At 37.0% G+C, this 24,025-nt stretch overlaps 1 protein-coding gene across 1 annotated transcript; it reads left to right on the top strand.

Annotated features, from left to right (window-relative positions):
• The first annotated feature begins 817 nt into the window (after window positions 1–817).
• On the top strand, window positions 818–23,040 carry LOC101555447 (guanylate-binding protein 1). Its single transcript, XM_004603299.2, has 11 exons — window positions 818–944; window positions 3,558–3,766; window positions 9,367–9,494; window positions 10,682–10,791; window positions 13,386–13,582; window positions 15,934–16,176; window positions 17,551–17,831; window positions 18,606–18,818; window positions 19,493–19,595; window positions 19,838–20,031; window positions 21,670–23,040. The coding sequence occupies exons 2-11, from the start codon at window positions 3,577–3,579 to the stop codon at window positions 21,784–21,786; spliced, it is 1,776 nt and encodes a 591-aa protein (XP_004603356.1). The 5' UTR covers window positions 818–944; window positions 3,558–3,576; the 3' UTR covers window positions 21,787–23,040.
• Window positions 23,041–24,025: the final 985 nt, after the last annotated feature.

Here is a 24,025-nt window from a genome sequence, read left to right as displayed (position 1 = left end):
TTTTAAAGTTGGACAGGAATATTATTTATTCTCCCTCAGCCTCTTTAACTGTAAAACACTGACAACATCACTCATTTTGTTTGAGTGTAGCCAGAACTCAGGAAGAAAACTACCAGTGTAGCCAGAACTCAGGAAGAAAACTACAAATCAAGAAATAAAACTGGGTCCAGAGCAATAGGGCATTTGCCTTGCATGAGGCCGATCCGGGTTCGACCTCATGGCATCCCACATGGTCCCCGGAACACTGCCAGGAACAACCCCCGAGCATTGCTGGGTGTGACCTAAAAAGGAAAAAAAAAGAAAGAAAACTGCTACTTCTATTATTGTCTGAAGCAACTTAGAAAAACAACACAGGAAAGCAACTTTACAAGAACAATTCAAACAAGTACTGAACTGGTGTCTGATGCTGGTTAGACTTTGGGTATTTCTGAGTATGTCAGATTCACCTTTTCCCCAGTTACTGCACTTAATGATAAGAAGTCAGGTCCACTGAGAAAGTGTCCACTCTTAAAGAAATTTATACCTAAAAGAATCATATGGTACTTTTTCATTTCATGTCTCTCAAAGTAAGTACCCACACTGAAACACACCCAGTTATATTAAAACACTGAGTAAACATTTTTTTAAAAAACAGCAAATGGTCTCTAAGATATCTTTTTTTCTTCCCTCTTTAAGATTTGAATTAAGAAATCATGGCAAACCCATGCAATCTTGTCCTAGCAGAGCTTCCAGAAATTTTTTGAGGTTTTGAGTCATTTCTTTGTACCCTGCTACTTTCACTTTCATATTACTCAAACTCACATTGCCAAATACTGTTTTGCTTTTGATCCATTGTTTAAAGAAGGAAACCTGTAAAGCCCCAGATGCTTGAGAGCTGAAGTAAAAGTCCAGTAAGACAGAGAAATAACAGAATCACCTACACTCAGGAGAGAAGACAGCAACAGGTAAGAACTCTGACTACTTTCTCAACAAAGTAACTTGCTCTCAAGAACTAACGGTATTCTAGTGAAAATATCACATCAGAGCTCCAGGATCCGGTTCAGGAAGGGGTGTTACAGGTTGCATAAACTTTTGTTCATGTTTTAAAAACATGAGCTTCACCAAGAGAGATTCCAGATGAGGTTGGTGAGCAGGTGTGGGTCGGGATGAGAGTGAATTTCTGGTGTTCTCCTAGTGGCACTGTGGTGTGTATGTAATTAGTCTTTCCAAGTGTGGGTTAAACAGCATTATAAGAAGATTGCCTTTCTCTTTACTGACTCCTCTGTATTGACTGGGAATATTATTAAATTATCATTGTCTTTGTTGGAGAACTTTTCTAAATGGAAAGCAAAGCAGCCTATGCAGCAACTTGGCATTGTTAGAAATCAAAAAAGAAAGAAAACCCTTAAAACCAGGCTGAAAAATGGAGATTCATGAAAAGACTGTTACGTTTAAATCATGCATCTCGACTTTGTTTACAGTGGGCTTGCTTTAGAAATATTCATCTCGTGTCTTAGTGCTAGTTCATTCCTTACTACTGTGAGGTTTGCTCAAGACTGAATGGCCATTTGATGAAATAGCCACACATTCATCTCCATTCATTCCTCTGCACACTGTGAGTTCTGCGACCTTTCAGCTACTTACAGGCAAATTTTAGTCCCACTCTTTTTTAACTAAAAAACTTACTCTTTTAAAAAAATCTACTCTGGGGAGTCACTAAAACACCGTGTCTCTGTGCCTTGACTTCTGTGCTGCTCTGAAACAGTTTTGAATGCGTTTTGAAACTCTCCCCTGAATTCCTTGGCTTGACAAACTAGCCCCATTCACTTCTTTGGCTTGGCTGCTCTGGTTTTCAGTTCTGCTTCCTTTTTCCCTTCCCATTCTCTCACCAAAGCCCATCCCCCTCTCCTTCCGACTTCTCCTTCTCTAATTAAACAAAAAAAAGAACAAAATAAGAAAGCCTTGAAGTCTTTAACTGTAAATACACTTATTCTTTGAATAACTCTTCTATCCCTCCAGATATTTTCATTCTTCTATTTTCCATATTCTCATCCAGATTACACACACATATATATACACATATATATACATATACCCCACATTTACTTGGAATTTATTACAAAGCCAATGAGGTTTAAATTTCATTGTCCTTGGCTAACACAAGCCCATCCAAGGCTTTAGAAAGGCCCTTAGTCCAAATGAAACCTAAAGAAAAGTATGAAAGTATGATGCTTTCGTCATTTTTTTTTCAAAATTTTATTATATAAAAGAACCATGAATTACAAAGTTATACATAGTTGGGTTTTTGACATAAAGTATTCCATCACGAATCCCACACCCACTGTTAACTTCCCTCCACCAGTGTTCCCAGATTCCCTCTTCCACCCCAACACCCCGCCCCAGACTGCCATCTTGACAGGCACCATATTTACTTTGGTTATTAAAGTTTGGGTCTCATGTTTTCTGTTCTGTTGACGCTGTGGTTTAGACATTTAGCTCTATAATTCTTCAACATCACAAATATACCTATGTCCCCTTGAGCCAGCGTCCTACTGCATATCATTTATGTCTTCTAACTTTCCCTTCCATGCTATTTCTTTCCTTCTTTTCCCAACACTTTATGCTTCTATGTCTGCATGTGATTAATGGTAATATATGTTTAAGCAAATTGCAAAAGATATATCAATTCTACTTTTGGAATGGTGGTATGAGTTTGGTGGACCTCTATTCTAGGATCAGAGAAAAAAAATAAGCATGAGAGAAAATAAAATGTATAGATAGTGCAAGAAAGTAAATTTTAACTCTTTGACTTACTCATGAAAGTATTTATATGTAGTAAAAATAAATACAGATTTATTATATGTAATCAAGTTTTCAAATAAATCTAGATCTTGTTTGTGTGAGTGTTTGAATATATGAAAAGTCACTGGCATGCAACATCTTTTTAATATTCTATTATAATAATTTAGCAACTTTCAAAAAACTACATCAATTTCATTTAAATCCTAGCATGTATTATCACATAGTCATAATATTTTTTAATTATATACTGAAAAAATATGACTTTCTGGAAAAATATTTTTACTTAATCAATTTATCATTGATTTACTATTTTGTGGAATTTCAGGAAATTTGTTTTTACCTATATGTGTAGTTGTCACTACTCCACAATTTAAATTATGAGTCAGATCTCTCCAATATGTAGGATAAAAAAAAAAAGCAGAAAAGCAACAACAAATGCTCAATGTCATCAGAAGTGAAAATTTTGTCATAGAGCTGCGGTTACAAGGCAGGGGCTGGTGGGAGGTAGGCAGGGACACTGGTTGCAGGAAGGGGGCTCTTTGGTGGTGGGTGTGTTGTTGAGATGATGTATCCATGAAAAGTATGTGTAATAATATTGTACATTCCAATCCCTAAATAAAAACAGTTTAAATAAACAGGTAAAAATAAATGATACATATCTTTCTTTTATCTATTCACCACGGACATAATTTTTGGCCATGTTGGGATATTTTGTCTCCATTTTCTGTATGCAAAATAACCTGGGAAAGAACTCCATCTAATCTCTGCTTTTTCAGATAAGAAAACATTCTGAATATGGCCTCGGAGATCAAAATGCCAGGCCCTGTGTGCCTCATTGAGAACGCTAATGAGCAACTCGTGGTTAATCCAGAAGCTTTGAAGATACTGGCAGCCATTTCACAGCCTGTGGTGGTGGTGGCAATTGTGGGTCTCTACCGCACAGGCAAATCCTACCTGATGAACAGGCTGGCTGGGAAGAAAACAGGTAAGTGATATTGTCACTGAAAAAGGTACTTGAGGGCTAATCAAAGAGACACACAGTGAGGGGCTGGAGAGATAGCACAGCGGGTAGGGCGTTTGCCTTGCACGCGGCCAACCCGGGTTCAAATCCCAGCATCCCATATGGTCCCCTGAGCATGGCCAGGGGTAATTCCTGAGTGCAGAGCCAGGAGTAACCCCTGTGCATCGCCAGGTGTGACCCAAAAAAGCAAAAAAAAAAAAAAGAGACACACAGTGAGAGTACAGAAAAAGCTTTATTGACAACAAGCCAGTTGGATGAAGGTTAACTCATGTCCTCAAAGTAGTCAGCTTAATCTAGATGTGCACAAGAAAGGTTTTTAAAAGAAAAGAATTGGGAAGAATGCGTGGGCTATATATTAGTATACCTCAGAAAGAATAATAAAATCCCATTGCGGGCTGGTTCCCAGAGACACACGCCACTTTATCCATAAACCTAAACAAAGTAAGGATTAAGTTTGGGGGGCAAAGTGGACTGAGCATGAACTGTCCTTATGTTGAGAAAGGACAGTTATCCTGGCCTAATATTAATATTTGGCTTGTTTTCAATACCAGGAAAGGTCTGCTGAGTGTCTTCTGACAACCTGCGTAACTAGCATTGAGTATGGTGATTCAAAGAGAAAAATAGAAATGGGGATAAATACTGGAAACTAGCTTTCAGTCCACAGCTCTGCCCTTATGTTTCTCTTCAGTATGATATAAAGGAGTCAGCTTAACTTTCTTTCCATTTGCCTTAGCTTCTTCTCTTATGTCTAAGTAAAACTGTACGGTCATGTTATCATTTTGCAATACTGTAGAAAAAAGTATGAGAATATAGTTTCACATCTTATATCTGTATAAGCCTTATTGAATTTTACAAAAATTCAAATATAGTTTATTATCAGATTGATAACCAATTATCCTTCCAATTCGCCCCCCTTCTTTTTGATAACCATCATATTTTTCAGATTCTAAAGCTATTTTTTTGGGATTTGCTAATTCATTTCCTTTGGTTGTTGATGTTCTACATTTGAGAGAAATTACCCAGTATTTATTTGTCTTTAATTTTTGGTTACTTCTGTTAACATTAATTACCTCTAGTACCATTCATACTGTCACAAAAGATAATCTTCCATGTCTTTTAATGCCTGAGTAGTACTTCATTGATTATATGTACAACTTCTTTATTTTTTTAAAAACCGTTTTTTAAAAAATTTTGTCACTGTGAAATTACAAAGTTGTTTAATGTTGGGTTTCAGGTATACAATGTTTCTATATCAATCCTTTCACCAGTCTCCATTCCCTCCACCAATGACTCCCCAACTCCATTTGCCTCCCACCTGTCTGTTCTACAAAATATTTTATAATGTAATATAATATAAATATTATATATGTATGACATGCTTCCTTCAGAATACCGGTGTTCTGTTATTTTTTGTTTCCATTATCTTTGAACATTTGTTATTCCTCCTTTATGTTTCTTTATATCCAGCAAATGAAAGGGATCATTTGGTGTCAGTCTCTCTTCCGTTGTCTAACCTTACTCAGCATGATATTCTCTAGGTCCTTCATGTAGCAGCAAATTTCATGACTTCATCCTTTTGTATGGCCAACTAATATTCAGTTACATATATGTACCAATAGTTTCTTTATCTAGTCATCAATTCTTAGACACTTGGGTTATTTCCATACTTGTATGCAAGAAGCATATGAGTACAAATGCCTTTCTATTTTTAATTTTTTAAATTTTATTCTTTTATTGAATCACCATGTGGAAAGTTACAAAGCTTTCAGGTTTAAGTCTAGTTATACAATGCTCAAACACCCATCCCTTCACCAGTGCACATATTCCACCACCAAGAATCATGGTATACCTCCCCCCTTCCCCCCACCTCCCCAGCCCCCTATCCCGCATGTATAACTGGTAAATTTCACTTTACTTTCACTTTACTTTGATTACATTCAATATTTCAACAAAAATTCACTATTATTGATTTGGAGTTTCTCCCCCCTAAAGTCGACCTGCTGAAAAGAAAGCATTTGGTAATTTGTTTTCCACTGCTGAGAATGAAGAGATATGAGGTCAGGAGGCCGCACTAGCTGCCTTTCTTTTTAATGTAGACAAATGCCACAACTGTTGATACAATTCTAGAGTTTAAATTAATTAGATGATAAATGTCTGGTATTAAAATCAATAAGTATTAAAGATCAATTTTTAATGTGAACATTGCTATACCTAATCACAGAGTTAAGTCCTTGTCTAGGAATTTATTAAGCAGTTTATTTTTAGATGAGCCTTCTGTATTAATGTGTTTGTGGGGTTTAGTTTAGTGTTTGTGGCTTCTATATTAATTTCCCATCTAATTTGGTGTGCTAGAATTTCAATACTGAGGAATTAGGACATGTCATATAGTCTAGAGACATCAGGATCTACGGTCTGGGCCAATAAGTTGACGCAGAATGTCCATATTGTTTCCAGAAAGGCTGGACCCATTGACATTCCCACCAGCAGTAAATGAGAGTCCCTTTTTCCCCTGTATCCATACTAGCACTGGTTCTTCTTGTTCTTTTTGATGTGTGCCAGTCTCTCTGTATCACAGCTTCTTATACAGTCATCCAGTGAGAGACATTTCTTCTGTTTCCATGTCATGGCTACTTAAAATAATGCTGCTACAAACACAGCGGGTATATATCATTGTGAATTAGTGTTTTGGTAGCCTTTAAATAAATACCTAAAAGTTTAAATGCTGGATCATATGGAATTTCTGCTTTATTTTTGTTAAGTGTTAAGTAGTCTCTTTACTATTTTCACGTATGAAGTAGTGCTACACCAATTTACATTCGCACCAAATAAAGCCTGTACCAATGGAGACGTTACAAGTCTCCATTTTGAGACTTGTTGTTACTGTTTCTGGCATATTGAATACACCATGGGTAGCTTGCCAGGCTCTGCTGTGCGGGTGAGATATTCTCAGTAGCTTGCCAGGCTTGAACCCGGCTCAGCCGTGTGCAAGAAAAATACCCTACTGCTATGTTATAGCTCCAGCCCTTGATTTTTATAAGGTTTATGAATTGTTTTAAATGTGTAAATTTTTTTAGAAATAAATTTTAATTAGGGAGATAGATTTAGGCCAGATCTGGTAATAGTCAGGGGCTACTGCTAGCTCTGTACTCAGGTCATACCTAGCTATGCTCAGGGGACCATGCAGTGCCAGACATCAAACTCAAGAGACATACATTTTATGTAAACCATTGATTTTATTCATAATATTTTACATTATTTTGTAATCTGTACATTACATCTATTTTTACATCAACTTCCCATTAGAATCCTCTGTGTTAGTAAGACTTATTGCTGAAGATCTTTCATAGGATTTTATCTTTTATTCTAACTTTTCTATTCTATCTTGAACATTTTATTTAAGTATCTCGTAGAATGTACTGTTCACTCTGTTGAAGTTATTTTGTGTTTCAGGACCTTGTATGTGCACATAGAAAAGGGCCAATCTATCAGTGGGTAACTGATGGTCTAAATATACACTCAGTCACACAGTGCTCTTAGAATAGATGTCAAAGAATAATATTACTGGGTCATATGGACTTTGTCATATGACAAAAAAAATTTATGAGTTCTATGCTATTTTCTATGACAGTCCTAGAACTAGATAATAATTCTGATGAAAATCTCACCATTATAACCAATTTCAAGAGTACAGTTATGTGACACATTTTTCTAACATTATCATTATCATCTTCACTAGTTTCTCATCTCTAACAGATACTTTGTTCCCAATGAAGAATAACTTTTCAAACGTTGGCAAGTGCCATTCTACATTATGTCTCTATAAATCTTCCTGCTCTGCAATCTCTTATAGGATAAATCATACATTATTTGTCCCTGTCACTTAGTTTAATTTCTTCAAGGTATATCAGTGATGCATTTTATGTCATAACTCTGTCTTTTTAAGGCTGAATGCATACTAATTTTGATCCATTATCTATTTATAAATACTTAAGTTGTTTCCACCTTTTGGCTATTAGGAATAATGTTAGTATGAACATGGTTGTAGAAATACCTGTTCAAATTTTGGTTTTCATGTATTTTGAGGTACAAACTTAGAAATGGAATTGCTGGTAATACTATATTCATTTTTTTAAATTAACCATATAACTTTCCATTGCAATTCTATTTTAACCTTATACCAGAAATGCACATTTTTTTCCTTTTTTCCTTTTGTCACTGTCACTGTCATCACGTTGCTTATCAATTTACTTGAGTGGGCACCAGTAACATCTCCATTGTGAGACTTGTTACTGTTTGTGGAATATCAAATACACTACGGGTAGCTTGCCATGCTCTGCCAGGTGGGTGGGATTCTCTCAATAACTTGCCAGGCTCTCAGAGAGGGGCAGAAGAATCTAACCCAGGTTGGCTGCATGAAGGGCGAATGCCCTACCCCCTGCTCCAGCCTCTTTTCCCCTTAATCAGAAATATTTGGTTTTTTCTCCTTTTTTTTAAAAAAAAATGTGGTCATCCTAATAGGTATGAAGTGGTCTTTGTTTGCATTTTCCTAATGACTAGTTATGTTGCAATTTTTTCAAAATTACTCATTACTGATCCTTTTGTATTTTTCTAAATTGTCTACTCAAATTATCTGTTCATTTTTTACTAGGATTTATTTATATACTGCGGATCTCAAACCTGCATCAGATCCAAAACTACCAAATAAATCCACCTTCTTTCATGCTACTTTTTTCACTCTTTCGATACTATGTTTTGAACCACAGAAGTTTTCAATGTAGTGAAGTCCAATTTAGCTGTTTTATTCTTTCACTTGTACTTTTTGTGCCGTATACAAGAAATTAGTGCTAAGTTCAATATTATGTAGCTTTCTCCTAATATTTTCTTCTAGATCTTTTATGCTTTCTTATATATTTTGGTAAATTTTTGTAGCAGGATAGCTTTCTGTTTTATTCCATTGAGTGTGAAGTTGACTATGGGTTTATATTCAATGGACCACATTATGTTAAACTAATTTCTTTCTATTTATAGTTTGCTAACTTTTATTACTATGAAAATGTCTGTATGAATATGTTTATTTGTTTGGTTTGTTTTGGCTTGTGTGTGTAGTGGGGGCACGAAAAATTGTTGTTCAGGGACTACTTCCTACTTATTGCTCAGGGCTCACTCCATGCATTTGGAGTATCATGTGATGCCAGGTATCAACCTGGGCTTCCCATATGCAAAGGATGTATTTTGAGAAGAATAAATATTTTATAGTATTGAAAATTATCCCCCTTTTAAAACTAAAACTGGGTATAAAATTTGTTCTCTAATATACATTTGATTAAGTTAACTTTTATCCCAATCTTAATACCTGTTTGCATTAAAATTCTCCTCCTGTTGCACGCGGCCGACCCAGGTTTGATCCCCGGCATCCCATATGGTCCCCCAAGCACTGCCAGGAGCAATTCCTGAGTGCAAAGCCAGGAGTGACCCCTGAGCATCGCTGGGTGTGACCCAAAAAGCAAAAAAAAAAAAAAAAAAAAATTCTCCTCCTGCTAATCCCACTAACCCCTGCTCTGCAGGCTTCTCTCTAGGATCCACAGTGCAATCTCACACCAAAGGAATCTGGATGTGGTGTGTGCCTCACCCCAAGAAGTCTGATCATACTTTAGTTCTTCTTGACACTGAAGGCCTGGGAGACGTAGAGAAGGTAAGGATTGAGGATTCCATTGTGGAATATGTCTGAATATTTTTATGTCTGAATTTATGTCTGAATTTATGAATCTATGTCTGAATTTATGTCTGAATATTTTTGAAGTATTAACTTGTCTTTAAATAAGACAATTTTAATTGTCTTATTTAATTTTAATTAACCTATATGTGTATTTATCTATATCTATCTATATGTACATATATAGATAGATAGATAGATAGATATCTGTTGTTATTTGTTTCCATTACACACCATAAGATCAAGTGTAGTAAATGGATCAGAAAGTATATTCAAAATACAGAATTATAAAAGAATAGCATAGTAGTAAGTGGATGATACTCTAACTACTAACAATGTGCTATAGCTGAGTAACAATATAGGTGCATAAAGTTAATGGAATAGATCAATGCTTCAACTCTTCTCTACAGAAAAATTAATTTGAGAATTTGAACTCTGATGCCCCATACACTTGTGTTTAAATTTAAACTCTGCTAAAAGTTCAACTCTCTTAGAAAATTATTTGAAAACTTTTAATCTTAGCTTTCTGACTTGTAGAATAGATATACTAGATCTATATTTATCTTATAGAATTTTTCTGCATATTTAAAAAATTCAAAACATAAGGAATATATAATCACCTAATAAAATAGAAATAAACATTTTTATTTCATATAATGCAATTTTTCTATAAGAGTGGAAAATTATTTTAAATTATATAAAATATCCTAAAATTTCTAATAACCTTAAATTCTTGCTTCACATTTACCTGCCATTAATTATATTTGGATCTGTTGAAATCAAAATGAACTAAATATGAATCAAAAAGCCATTCAAAGTCCAAGTTCTCTTAGTAATCATTTTTGTATGAATTTTTGCAGTTAACAGTCATTAGTCAAAAAATAGCACTGCACCATAGCACTGTCATCTCATTGTTCATTGATTTGCTCAAGTGGGCACCAGTAACATCTCCATTGTGAGGCTTGTTGTTACTGTTTTTGGCATATGGAATACGCCATGGGTAGCTTGCCAGGCTCTGCTGTGCGGGTGGAATACTATCAGTAGCTTGCCAGGCTTTTCGAGAGGGACGGAGGAAGTCAAGAAATATTTAGTGAAATTCACTGACTTTTTCTACTGTTGATCTGGAATAGTACATTATCCTTGTCCAAATGTTTTCTGATTTCCAGGGTAGCAACGAGAATGACTCCTGGATTTTTGCCTTAGCAATCCTCCTGAGCAGCACCTTTGTGTACAACAGCATGGGTACCATCACCCAGCAGGCCATGGACCAACTGCAGTATCCTTTCGTAGTGCAGGACAGCTGCACAGCCAGAGACCTGTATTTAAACATCAGATGCGGGGCCTTGGTAGATAGGACAGAGATATGAGCACATGAATCAATTCCATCCTGACGTCTCCAGACACCAAAAGGTTCCCAAGCAGAGTTGGGACTAAGAGGGGGTTGGTATTCCTGGGCCCTCCGCTTCTGAGCAGTACCATGTCCTTTTAGAGCAGGAGCGACCCCACCCATCCACACAGCATCCTGAGCACCACTGGGGAAGGCCAGAAATCAAATAATAATAAAACAACGGCCTAAGTGTAAATCCTGCTGAATCAAGCACAAAAAGAGAAAACTCAAATATAATTCAAGACACACAATATCCTCTGTACCTACTAAGGAACTGACAATTCAGCAGACATAAAGGCAAAGGTAAAAGGCAAAATGACAAGTGAAGGTAGAGCCAAGATGGCAGAAAAGGGGGCAAAACTAAAAAGCTACAAACAATAAAACATTCTTAGAGACAAAGTTTTTGGAGGATCTCGTCCAGAAAACTAACCAGAGAGGCCAGTTATGAGCTTCAGAGGAAGTAGTTGGAACAGAAACTGCAGGCACAGATGGATGATAAAGGGCTGTGGGGATAAAGGGTGAGAACAATAATGCCTACAGCCATTTAGAGAAAAGAGAACATCTTGGCAGTATACGGGATGAAGGAGAAGGCAAAGTCCCCATGCAGACAGACTACCTGAAGCGGGGATGGAAAGGTGGGAGAAGAAAGAAGCAAAGTGCAAAGGAATTTGGTGCTTAGAACTCAGCTGGAATAAAATATGACCCAAGGAGCAGAAACAACCCTCCCCCTGACAGAATAGCTTCTAATTATTAAAAACCAAAAATGTTCTATAAAATTTTGATTTCAAAAGATAAAAGAAAGTGCCACGGCCAAGGAAACACTCTGATAAAGGATATATAACCACCGAAGATCTAATAGATGAATTAGAAACAGAAAAAGTCAATATTTAAAAATAAGTTGATAGGATACTGTAGAATGTGAAAATAATTACACAGCGGTAGGGTGTCTGCCTTTCACGTGGCCGGCCCATGTTCAATTCCTCCACCCCTCTCGGAGAGCCTGGCAAGCTACCTGTGGCATATTGGATATGCCAAAAACAGTAACAATAATTCTCACAATGGTGCCCACTCAAACAAATTGATGAGCAACGGGATGACAGTGACAGTGAACTATGAAAGAAAAAGACAGAGCTCTTGCTAAAGGAAACAGAAAGTAAAGAATTAATTTGAAAAAAACAGTTAAAATAAGTCAACAAGGGCTGGAACAATAGCACAGTGGGTAGGGCATTTGCCTTGCACGCAGTCGACCCAGGTTCCATTCCCAGCATCCTATATGGTCCCCTGAGCACCACCAGGGGTAATTCCTGAGTGCAGAGCCAGGAATAACCCCTGAGCATCGCCGGGTGTGACCCAAGAATTAATTAATTAATTAATTAACAAGTCAACAAAATAGGAATTCTCTGAAACAGTGAACCACAAGAATTAAAAGGTGTTAGGACACTGATATGTTTCAACTGGTCCCCGCTAGCTGGAGGAGAACACGGAGCTCACAGGAAACTGGGGGTTTCCTGTACAGCCCGCAGTGCAGGTCCGAGTCCTCTGTGGCAGCCTCAGGACAGACCAGCTAAGGAGTATGAGGCTCACCTGCCCTTTGAGCAAGGATCTACAGAATTCAACTGAAACTTTGCAAAGACACAAAGCAGTAAACAAATCACTGGATACTCTCATTTATTTGTTGTATATAGAGAAACTAGTTAAGGGGATGGCCAATATCAAGTAAGAACAAACCCTCGACCTTTCAATGCAAAACTGAGCTTGTCAAACAATTTGGCAGAGGAGAGGGAAGAAGTGCACTAGACGTGACATATAACACTTTGTTATGTCTTAGGCACTTTGCTAGTACTAGGGTCCAGTATCTGAAAGACCACACGAAGCAATGAGTTTTGTAGTATAAAGTTTTATTGGGCACAAGTCAAGCAAGTAAAAAGTTGCTTGTTCAACTTGTTCAACAAGTTCAGAAAGCTAAGAAAGTGGAGAAAGCTGACCCAGTCAGTGCCGTTCCCTCTAATAGAAGAGTGACCCGCACTTTTGTTCTCACACCATTTATATCCCTGATTCCTGCAAGTTGCACATGTCTTGGTGGTCTAGCTAACTTCTTGGATGTTCATGTCTCATCTTTGCAGATATGCCTCAAGGCCATGGTCATGGATGTACAAATTTTTCTACTAAGCAAGCTTTGGTGCAGAATGACTGCCTCTTAAAAATGGTGGTGGTTATGCTAGGCTCAATAATACCTATTTCTCTGGTGGTAGTGGGGAGGGTCCCAAAAGTAGTAGTTAATGTGTGGTTCCTACATAAAAACCTCAAAAGTTAACAATATTAAGGTAACCATGCTACCAAAACTAGTTTTTTAAATAATTGATTAAAACTGAAAAAATAAAAATGATGGTAGTGGAATATCTGCAGCAAATGTGAATGGGATGGGGGCGGGGGGTGGGGTGTACCTGATCCGGTGTGCTTGTTTTCCTGAGCTCGAAATTCAGCTATGTCACAGAGCTAACAGATCGAATCAGGGCAAAATCCTCACCCTCTGACAATGAGATCGATGATTCAGCTGACTTTGTGAGCTTCTTTCCAGACTTTGTGTGGACCCTACGAGATTTCTCCCTAGATTTGGAAGCAGATGGACAGAACATCACACCTGATGAGTACCTGGAGCTCTCACTAAAGCTTAGGAAAGGTAACAAGGACTTATCATTGGTAAATGGGCAGGACATATGTCAGAAATTGTCATTTTCATACTTAACATTTTTACACTTACATCCTAATCTCAACTATTACTAAGAAGTAGCATTGATTTATTATCTAAACAATAAATTTAATTTTAATTATACTCTCCCCAAATTTTAAGAATATTTTTTTCCTCTCACCTTTGGCTATGCTACAATTAATTGTATATGCCTGCTTAGGAGCATGTGATGCAGCAATTGGTCAAAGAATGTGTTAATTAGCTATTTGTGAAGAAATCAAGAAGCCAAAGTGATGTCAGTGGGCCCCGCAGGTGACTTATATGAGGCAGGGAGAAGAGAGATAATCACTTTTTCCTGATACACCTTTGTCACACCGAGACCCATCTTTTGATGAGAACTGGTAAAGTCTGCGATGAGCCCTTGCTTGGCATGGGCCAAAGTCCCACCAGCCCCACTAGGTGGCCGTCAAGTCACACCTGATGACTGCTTGGTTTTCTCAGCTTGGAAGTTGATCATCCGATTTCTCAGGGAGCCACAAACTTAGGTTGGGACAAGGAGTCGCTCTGTGCAAGAAAGGAAAGTCAGTCTTAGATTTTTACCCAGGGTTTACAGGGCTCTTGTCTCGCCTCACAGAAAAGAATTTCAGGAGTAGAAGAGTAGTGAAATAGAACAGATTTTATTTGGAAGGTTTTGAAGGTGAAGAGAGAGGGAAAGTGAGAGAGTAATGCTCTCAAGGGACAACGCATTCTTCTCCAAGGGCAGAGAGAGGCCCTACACACATTTCAGCACTAGATATAAAAGCATGGAAGTACAAACCTCAAGAAGGGAGATGTGGGTGACACATGTGCTCGGCCACATGGGTAGAAGCAGCACATGGGCTCGGGCAACATATGTATCCCGTCCATTTGTTCAAAGTGGCTTTTATAGGGTCTTAACAAGCCACCCCCATATGGGGCTTTCTAGCTTGATAAGAGCCCATTGCTAGGGTTGTTGCTAAGTGGGTAGAGTTGGGAGTGGTCTTTGAAACTCATTTTTTAAAACTTTTTTCCTGCTAGATCTTCTCTGGGAGGATAGGTCTAGTCTTCTCTGGTCTGGACTAGCTGAAGGTTAATCAAATTAAAGCAAGGAATTGAAGGGTCTCAGTAATTTCCTTCAAGCCCTTTCTGTAGGGACGTGTCCAGACTACTCAAGGTCTGCTGCTGGAGAAGTTCTTATCAGGTCTTGCTTTCTATATCCAGAAGGTGGGTCAGGCATAGGATTGGTGACTTTATTACTTCCCAGAAATTTCATTGCCATGATGTGAGAGGGCCCTTCACTAATCTACCTGCTTATATCAAAAGAATAAATAGTAGACTGTTTCTGTGGTTGGCAGTTTGTGACTCACAGTCAAATGATAGCAGTTCATTCCATCAGCTATTTTTGCAAATAAATTTTTATTGGAATAATATTTTGCCCAGGCTGAAGCAATAGCACAGCAGGTTGGCCTTGCACATGGCCAACCCGGGTTTGATTCCTCTGTCCCTCTCAGAGAGCCCAACAAGCTACCGAGAGTATCCCACCTGCACGGTAGACCCTGGCCAGCTCCCCATGGTGTATTCAATATGCCCAAACCAGTAACAACAAGTCTCACGATGGAGACGTTACTGGTATCCGCTTGAGCAAATCAATCAACAATGGGACGATAGTGCTACAGTGCTAATGTTTTGCCCACTTATACATACATATTTCCCCTTTATTCAGAAGATAGAATGTTCCTATAAAAGTGGCCTTATTTCATAGGGAAAAGGCAACTACCATTAGTTTATATGGAAATTTTTTTTAATATCAAAAAATTTTGGTATTTCAGACCCCAAAGTAAACTCAAATCAAACTAATTAACACATACAAAGTTCCTCTGTAAATAAATAGTAAATATTTCTTTACTGCTCCAAAAGAATATTAAATATAACTTGATTTTTTTTACCTTTTATAATAAAAGCAAAACTCCTCTTTAAATATAAATTGGTTCGTGATGACAGGTACTTGCATAGGTCTTCCATATAGTCAAAGTGACTTCAGAATTTTTGAGAAGTGAGTATACCTATATGCTATGGTTATTTTCTTGCTACAATAGTAAAACTGAATACCTGGAAAGAAGATCCCCTGATATGCAAGGCCTAAAATATTTAACATTTGGCCCTTTGCCCAAAAAAGTGTTAACCCATTTTTCTTTCTTTCTTTCTTTCTTTCTTTCTTTCTTTCTTTCTTTCTTTCTTTCTTTCTTTCTTTCTTTCTTTCTTTCTTTCTTTCTTTCTTTCTTTCTTTCTTTCTCTCTCTCTCTGTCTCCTTTTATTTCACCTAGGTACCAGTCAAAAAGATAAAAATTTTAATCTGCCTCGACTCTGTATCCGGAAGTTCTTCCCAAAGAAGAAATGCTTCATCTTTGATCAACCCACCAACCGAAAGAAACTAAAAATGCTTGAGACATTGCATGATGATGAGCTGGATCCTGAATTTGTAACACAAGCTGCAGACTTCTGTTCCTACATCTTTAGCAGTTCCAAAACAAAAACCCTTTCAGGAGGCATCAAGGTCACTGGACTTCGTAAGTCCCTTTTCCAATCTTTATTGTCATTGTTAATCCTAAAGGACAAAGATTTAATATCTTCCTATTTTCACTTTTGAGAAATGTAAATCTACTTCTAATGTGTTAACTTCAATACAATATCAACAATTTCAAAGAATTACGTCTAATTTATTGGACAAATAGAAATAAGAAAGCGAATGAAGAAAAGCAAAATCTCTATTTATTAAAATTAAGCTGCTGTGGGACTGGAGAGATAGTATAGCAGGTACTTTGCTTTGCATGCAACCTAGCCTGATTCAATCCCTGGCACCCCATATAGTTCCTTAAACACTGCCAGTAATGATCCCTGAGCACAGACTGATGAGTAAGCTCTGAACACAGCTGGATGTGGCCTTAATTCATCCCCTGACAAAAAAGAAAAAAATTGGTGTTGACCAGGGCCTGAAGTATTTAAGAGGATAGCTAACAATGATTATGGTTCAAAAATTTAACTATCAAACAAAGAAAAATTCCCAATCACAAGTCATATGTAAAATATTCACATTCTTGGTTAGGTGATTCTGTCATACTTGACAGCACACACAAGACATTTCTATCATCACAGAAAGTGACCTTTAGTACAACTACACTAAGAAAAATAGATGAAGTCTTTTGGTTTATTGCACAAGTTTTGATCAAATGCTTACCATAGGCAGATCTAATGATAAATGAGATAGATACTGTCTCTGTCTTACTGCTGCTCAGGTATAAAGCAGCTGTTCACACATAATAAATACAGATCTATGGATCTATGATATGTACCATGAAGTTCTCAAATTTTAATATTTTAATGTGCCTATATATCATCCAGTGATCCTGACCAAAAGAATTTTTGTCCAGGGATGTAGCTTAGTAGTAGAATATTCACCTTGACCTTGGGTCTGATCCCCAGCACTGTCAAAATAAATAAACACATAAAGTTCTCATCCAGCTGATCTGAACAGAATCAAAGAGTTTGCATTTTGTAGCAAGCTACCAATTGATGTTGGAGACACTAATGCTGAGAGAGAAATGGGTATGAATAGATGTAATTAATAATACACAGAAAAGAACTATTTCTCACTATGGCAAATTACCAAATGAAATATTATGCAGCTGTTATTGAAAATGAAAACGTTTTAGGAAAATAAAATTTTCTTATGAATGGGTGGACATGGAGTGTATCTTGCTGAATAAAATGAGTCAGCAGGAGAAGGACATGTTTAGAATTATTGCACTCATTTGTGAGGTATAAAACCCCACTATGAGGTTATTATCAATAGACAATAGAAACAAGACCCAAGAAGACTGGCCCATGCTTGGAAGCTTGTACCCCACCTGAATCTAGCATTATCATTTGCTTTCTGATTGTAGGTCTAGAGAACCTGGTGCAGACCTATGTCAATGCTATCAATAGTGGAGAAATGCCCTGCATGGAGGATGCAGTCTTAGCCTTGGCCCAGATAGAGAATTCAGCTGCAGTGCAAAAAGCCATTGATTACTATAGCCAACAGATGGGCCAGAAGTTGCAGCTGCCCACAGAAACCCTCAAGGAGCTGCTGGATCTTCACAGGGCCATTGAGAAAGAGGCCATTGAAATCTTCATCAAGCGTTCCTTCAAAGACACAGACCACACATTTCAAAAGGAATTAGGGGTATTGTTCTTCTCAAGTTTAAATGAATCTAGGTACCAGAAAGCAAATAAAAAAAGAAAATGGATGTTTATTTTGAAAGGATTAATTCATAGTAAATGTCAAAGTGGTGACAGCTACCATTCATTATTGCCATAAATCTAAGAAACAATTTTGTTTCATGAATAGTCTTTCCCACAATTTAATGGAATGTATTCTATATTTTGTTTCCTTTTCTAGTATAGAATAGAACTCTTAATAAAATTATGGACTCACTTACAGACTAATTTGATATTTCAGCAAAATGAAAAAAAAAATAGTCTCGGTTCTTTTCAGGAGCTTTATGTTGGACCACAGTTACTCCAAAAACAGTCACTAGCATGATCTGAAAATAATAAGGCATAGCATAAAGCTTTTGTATTATCAGTTTTGAATTTCATCTCCAAGGATAAATGAACTTCTTTTAAAAGTCAGAATCTGGGCCAGAGCTATAGAACAGTGGGTAGGGCATTTGTCTTGCATGTAGCTGGCCAAACTCAATCCTTGGCACTTCATGTGGTCCCCTGAGATTGCCAAGAATGGTCCTTAAGCTTAGGGCCAGGACTATGCCCTGAGCACCGCTGGGTATGGCCTCCAAACAATTTTTTTACATCAAGAGAAAGGATTATAAGCTTGATAAGGTGACTGAATATATTTTTTAGGAAACGTAGACTTGTTTTTAAGAAGCCTTTCCAGAAATTCTAAGGTCAAGGTAACCTTTATCTCCTATTCTCTTCACTTATGATTGTCACATTACAGGTCCGGCTAGAAGAAAAACGGGATGACTTTTGTAGACAGAATCGGAAAGTATCATCAGATCGTTGCTCAGCTTTGCTTCAGGATATTTTCAGTCCTTTAGAAGAAGAAGTGAAACAAGGCGTTTATTCTAAACCAGGAGGCTACCGTCTGTTTTTAGAGAAGACAAAAGAGTTGAAAAAAAGATACTATGAGGAACCAGGGAAGGGACTGCAGGTAACTAAGATTGATTTGTTCATCAGGAAAGCTGCTCACTTGTCTCTCTGAAACATCTGTGTCATTAGGGTCACTTCACAAGGGTGTGCAGTGATAGCAGTGACAACATTTATGCTCTTATTCCTTAAACATGTACAGGGAGACAAATATGACCCATGTACTCATCCAAGCATGTGTGCTCAATTAACAATTGAGATTAAACTGGTTTATCAGATTAACCATCAGGGTACTGCTGCAATCCACTATTAGAACCGAATAATTATGCTGTAAGAGACAGAAATTCATGAATAGTATCTTAAACAGAATTGGTAATTTATCAGTTTAGGTTTCATGGCTTTAAGACTAGCTAGATCCTGATATTCAAAGAATATCATCTGTCTATCTTGGTTTTCCAACCGCACCCTCCCTCCTCTCTTTACCTCCTTCTGCTTTCTCTGAGACAGCTTCATTCTCTAGCAAGTTTACTTCATAGGAGACCACAACACTAACCATCACAAAATTAGAGTCCTCGGGCTACTAAAAAGGTAATTTTGTTTTCCCATTATCTAAACAGTTTCTTATAAATAATTCTGTTTGGTATAACAGCATAATTGGCACTGGAGACTGATGAACGGACACGATCTAATGCTTACAACCATTGCCCATCACTAACTTTGTGTTCTCTGGGTCCTAAGGCTGAAGAAGTTCTTCAGGCTTACTTGAGTTCCAAGGAATCTGTGACTGATACAATTCTCCAAACAGACCAGACACTCACAGAAAAGGAAAAGGTCATTGAAGGTAGGAATCCTTTCAAAAACTCTTTAAGCTTAAATAATTTGGTTCGGTGTACCTAGAATCCCTTTACTAGAGCAAGAACAATAAAGATAGCTTTAAATTGTTAAGGTCATGTAAGTATTAAATGAGTAAAGCACATTTAATCTGCAGGAACAATTACAGGTGCAGGAATTATAGGTTCAAGTAAAGGGAAGAAAGATGTAATGTTTTAATCCATACAAAAATTTTTCTTTTTTCTTTGATAGTGGAACGTGTGAAAGCCGAATCTGCAGAAGCTGCAGCAAAAACACTGGAAGAGATACAAAAAAAGACCCAGCAAATGATGGAAGATAAAGAAAGGAGTTATCAGGAACATGTGAGACAGTTAACCGAGAAGTTGGAAAAGGACAGGGCTCAGATGTTAGAAGAACAAAAGAGAGCAATGGCACTTAAACTTCAGGTATGTACATGAATAACCATAATGTTTCTGTTTGATTTTTCTCCATTTCTTCATTAAACACAGACATACTTGTGGCTTTTCTTTCTCATTGCTAAACCTATAACAAAGCAAATATTACCCTGAAATCATTCACATCAAGTCTTTGGTTGTTTTGTTTTGTTTTGTTTTGCTTTGTGGGTCACACCTGGTGATGCACAGGGGTTACTCCTGGCTTTGCACTCAAGAATTACTCCTGGTGGTGCTCAGGGGGCCATATGGAATGCTGGTAATTGAACCGGGCTGGCCGCATGCAAGGTAAACACCCTACCCGCGGTGCTATCACTCCAGTCCCATGTTTTCTCATCACATTATGTACACTCTACAGCAGTCTTTAAATTATGTGTCAATAGTGTATATTAAAAAAGACTACATGGAGATCTTAATTTAAAATACTTTATTGCTGGGGCTGGTGTAATAGTACAGGGGGTAGGGTTTTTGCCTCACATGCAACCAACCTAGGTTCAATCCTCGTAGCACCATATGGTCCCCTGAGCCCACCAGGAGTGATCCTTGAGCTCAGAGCCAGTAATCAAACATTATCTAGACCTTTAGAAAATTGTAACCTTTTAGTGGTTACACCTTTTTTACCAAGAATATACTTCATCTTAAGAAAACTGTTCATTCAACCAGCCTCACCTGCTGGAGGAAAAGGCAGCTCAGATAGAGAAGGGAACACCAAGTAAAGGATGTTAAGAGAATCCATTCGGATTGAAAGATGCATGCCAAAAGTAGACTATAGACAAACCTGATAGTCTCTCAATGCTAGTCTCTCAATGCCTCTATTGCAAACCACAACACCCAAAAAGAGAGAGGGAGCAAAGGGAATGCCCTGCCACAGAAGTGGGGTGGGGTGAAGGGGCGAGGTGAGGATAGTGTTAGGGGTGTTGGGATCATTGGTGGTGGAAAATGGGCACTGGTGGAAGGATGGGTACTCGACATTGTATGACTAAAACACTGGCACGAAAGTTTGTAAGTCTGTAACTGTACTCACGGTGATTCACTAATAAAATTTATATATATATATATATAAAGAAAAAGAAAACTGTTCATTCAACAGAACAATTCCTCATCCATTAAAGCTTTGTTAGTATGCAAAAAATTAGCTGTGTTTTCTGGAAGTAAACTCATTCTAGACCTCCTGCTATTTCTACCACAATTGCAGTTACTTTCTTCTCTGAAGTCTTGAGTACCTCAGTCATCCTAGAGAGTTGAGATCAGTTTCTTCCAAATGCCTTATAAAATTGGTATTTTAATCTCTCTTGTGCATTACAAAGTTCCTATTGTTATCCAGGATGCTGAGATCTTCCCAGAACTTTAAATTTACTTTCCCCAAATCTATCAGAGAAACTACTATGCATTTAAGCAACATTATTCTATATATATGTTTCTTAAATAATAAAACTTATTGTTGAAATGACACCTTAATCCAACATATATAACAAATAAGTTTGCTAGCAAGTATGGAAGTAACATTAATATCCCTGTATGTCTTCATCAAGAGGTAAGTTAAATCATTAATGATAATAATATTTTTCAAGTAACCTTCTCTTAGTATGGTTCAATAGCATGCTTAAAACAAGTCTCCACTTGTCATTTCAGGAACAGGAGAAACTGCTAAAAGAAGGATTCAAAGCTGAGAGTGAACGACTCGCTAATGAGATAAGGAATTTGCAAAGAGAAGTGTCAAAACCAAAAAGAATATGTGTGATAAGCTAAAGACCTGAAGATTACAGATTTTGTCATCACTCTTATTCAAGGCACAACTCAAGCAGTTTTAAAATTTGGAGAAATTTCTCTATATTTGATAATAATTAGGTTTTGTGTTTTCATAAACCAATACTTTGCAATATTACTTTAATTGAAATCATGACTATTTTCATAGCAATATTGTTCACTGTTGTGACAAAGATACATTAGACCTTTGTACTAATATAAGACATATCCACGTACTGGTGCTATACAGAAAAATTGCTTATTCATCTATATAACCACCTGTAGACTAATAAATACTGAGTAAAGACTTGAAACATAGTTAAGCAATAGTTTGATCAACAATATGATGGGCTTCAATATTAAAAACAATCAATCTAGCGTCTTGGTGAAAATAACGCAGATTTCCTTCATATTATGATTGCATACTATAAGCAATGGTGTGATTGCTGGGTTCTGTGAATAAACAGCCCTCACTGATAGAATCCAAATTCATCATAGAATCTCTACAGAATTTCCCTAGGAAGATAAAGAAACAATTACCAAAATTTTGTCTACATCAAATATGCTAAAGAAAGAAATTTTTCCTTCTTGCTAATTCACACATAATATTAACAGAAATTTTTTGACTAGACCAACATGATGACAATTGTGTATTTGTAGTAACATATAATGCACAGAAATAGACCTCAAATGATAAATAATATGGAAATTTGGTTAATTTAATATTTTGTTTATAATCCTTAAGTTAGGTTATCTTTTCCTAATTGTTAATGGTCATCTTGAAAACCAGTTCATATTTCCCATAAAAGTATGAATTATATTTGGCAATTTTTAGCAATTAGATAATTCTCTTAGTATTACATAGGACATATTGACATCATTCCAGTTATCTTAAAACCCCATATAAGTGCTCAATGCTTATTAACATTATTAAGAATTGTTTAAAGCTGGCAGGGAAGTAAGCTTCACCAGGATTTCTAATTTACTCTTTTTTAAAGTTTTTAACCAAATGTGAGTCTTCATAGAATGTTAAGTAAGTTTTCCACAGATAATAAATAACAACATTTTATTGACCTGTGGACTATGCAATCTATCCCAAATGTTCACCTGTTCCTTGTATGCAAGCAATCATAAACAATACATCAGTGAATGGGTAGTTATTCCAATAAATTTTATTTTCAAAAGTAGTTGAATCTACACGTTATAGTTTTTAGACTCATATTTTATGTAACACCAATAAATGTTTTACACAACTGCCTTGGTTTATATTTTTGAGAAACTTACCAAGTCATTGCATATGTTAGAATCTTTAAGACAATATGCAGTGTTTTGAAGTGTTACATGATAATAGAAAAGCAGACAAGAAACTAGTGACACTAGTTTCATTAGCACGACTGATTTTTCTGATTGCATTTGGAAACTTTTCTTTTAGGAACCACCTCCTCTCCCATTGGGTGGAGACTGAGTTTTTCACAGTCAAGCATCTCCTATAAAGTAATATTTCTCCACTTGAACATCATAGGATAAGAGGCAAGCACCAAATTAGACAGAATGTTTGTGTAGAGACACTTTGTATTTTATTTTTTAAATATTACAACAATGGAATAAATAAAATTCAATTACATTGTTGAAGAAAAGGCAGGGTTATAAAAACAACTTTGGGACTAGAGAGATAGTTCAACAAGTTGTGTGCAGTTGTGCATGCAGGAGTCCTGAGTTCCAGCCTCAATACTGAGCAGTGCTGGAAGCAATCCCAAAGCACCACTAGATGTGGCTCCTCCCTCAAAAGCACAAATTAAAAAAGAAATCTGTCTTTAAAACTAAATAGTGATTTCCAGTCTCACATTTTCCACACCTTACCACTACTGTCTCTATGAGCGCATAGGGAGCTTGCTTCTTCCTTTTTGAGATGAAGTCAACCTTTTTTGTTCTTTTTTTAATATATAATATATTTATTTTTAATTGGTGAGTCACAGTGAGGGTACAGTTACAAATTCACACATTTTCGTGCTTGTTTTTCCCTCATGCAATGTTCGAGAACCCATCCCTCCACCAATATCCATTCTCCACCACTTATGAACCCAGTATCCCTCCCACCCCCTATCCTATCCCCCTCACCCCACTCTGCTTCTGTGGCAGAGCATTCGAATTTGTTCTCTCTCTTTCCTTTTGGGCGTTGTGGTTTGCAATAGGTGTATTGAGTGGCCATTATGTTCAGTTTCTAGTCTACTTTCAGCATGCA

Source organism: Sorex araneus, chromosome 5 (genome assembly GCF_027595985.1).
Source record: "Sorex araneus isolate mSorAra2 chromosome 5, mSorAra2.pri, whole genome shotgun sequence".
Taxonomy (NCBI): domain Eukaryota; kingdom Metazoa; phylum Chordata; class Mammalia; order Eulipotyphla; family Soricidae; genus Sorex; species Sorex araneus.
This window is presented reverse-complemented; position numbering and strand designations above follow the sequence as displayed.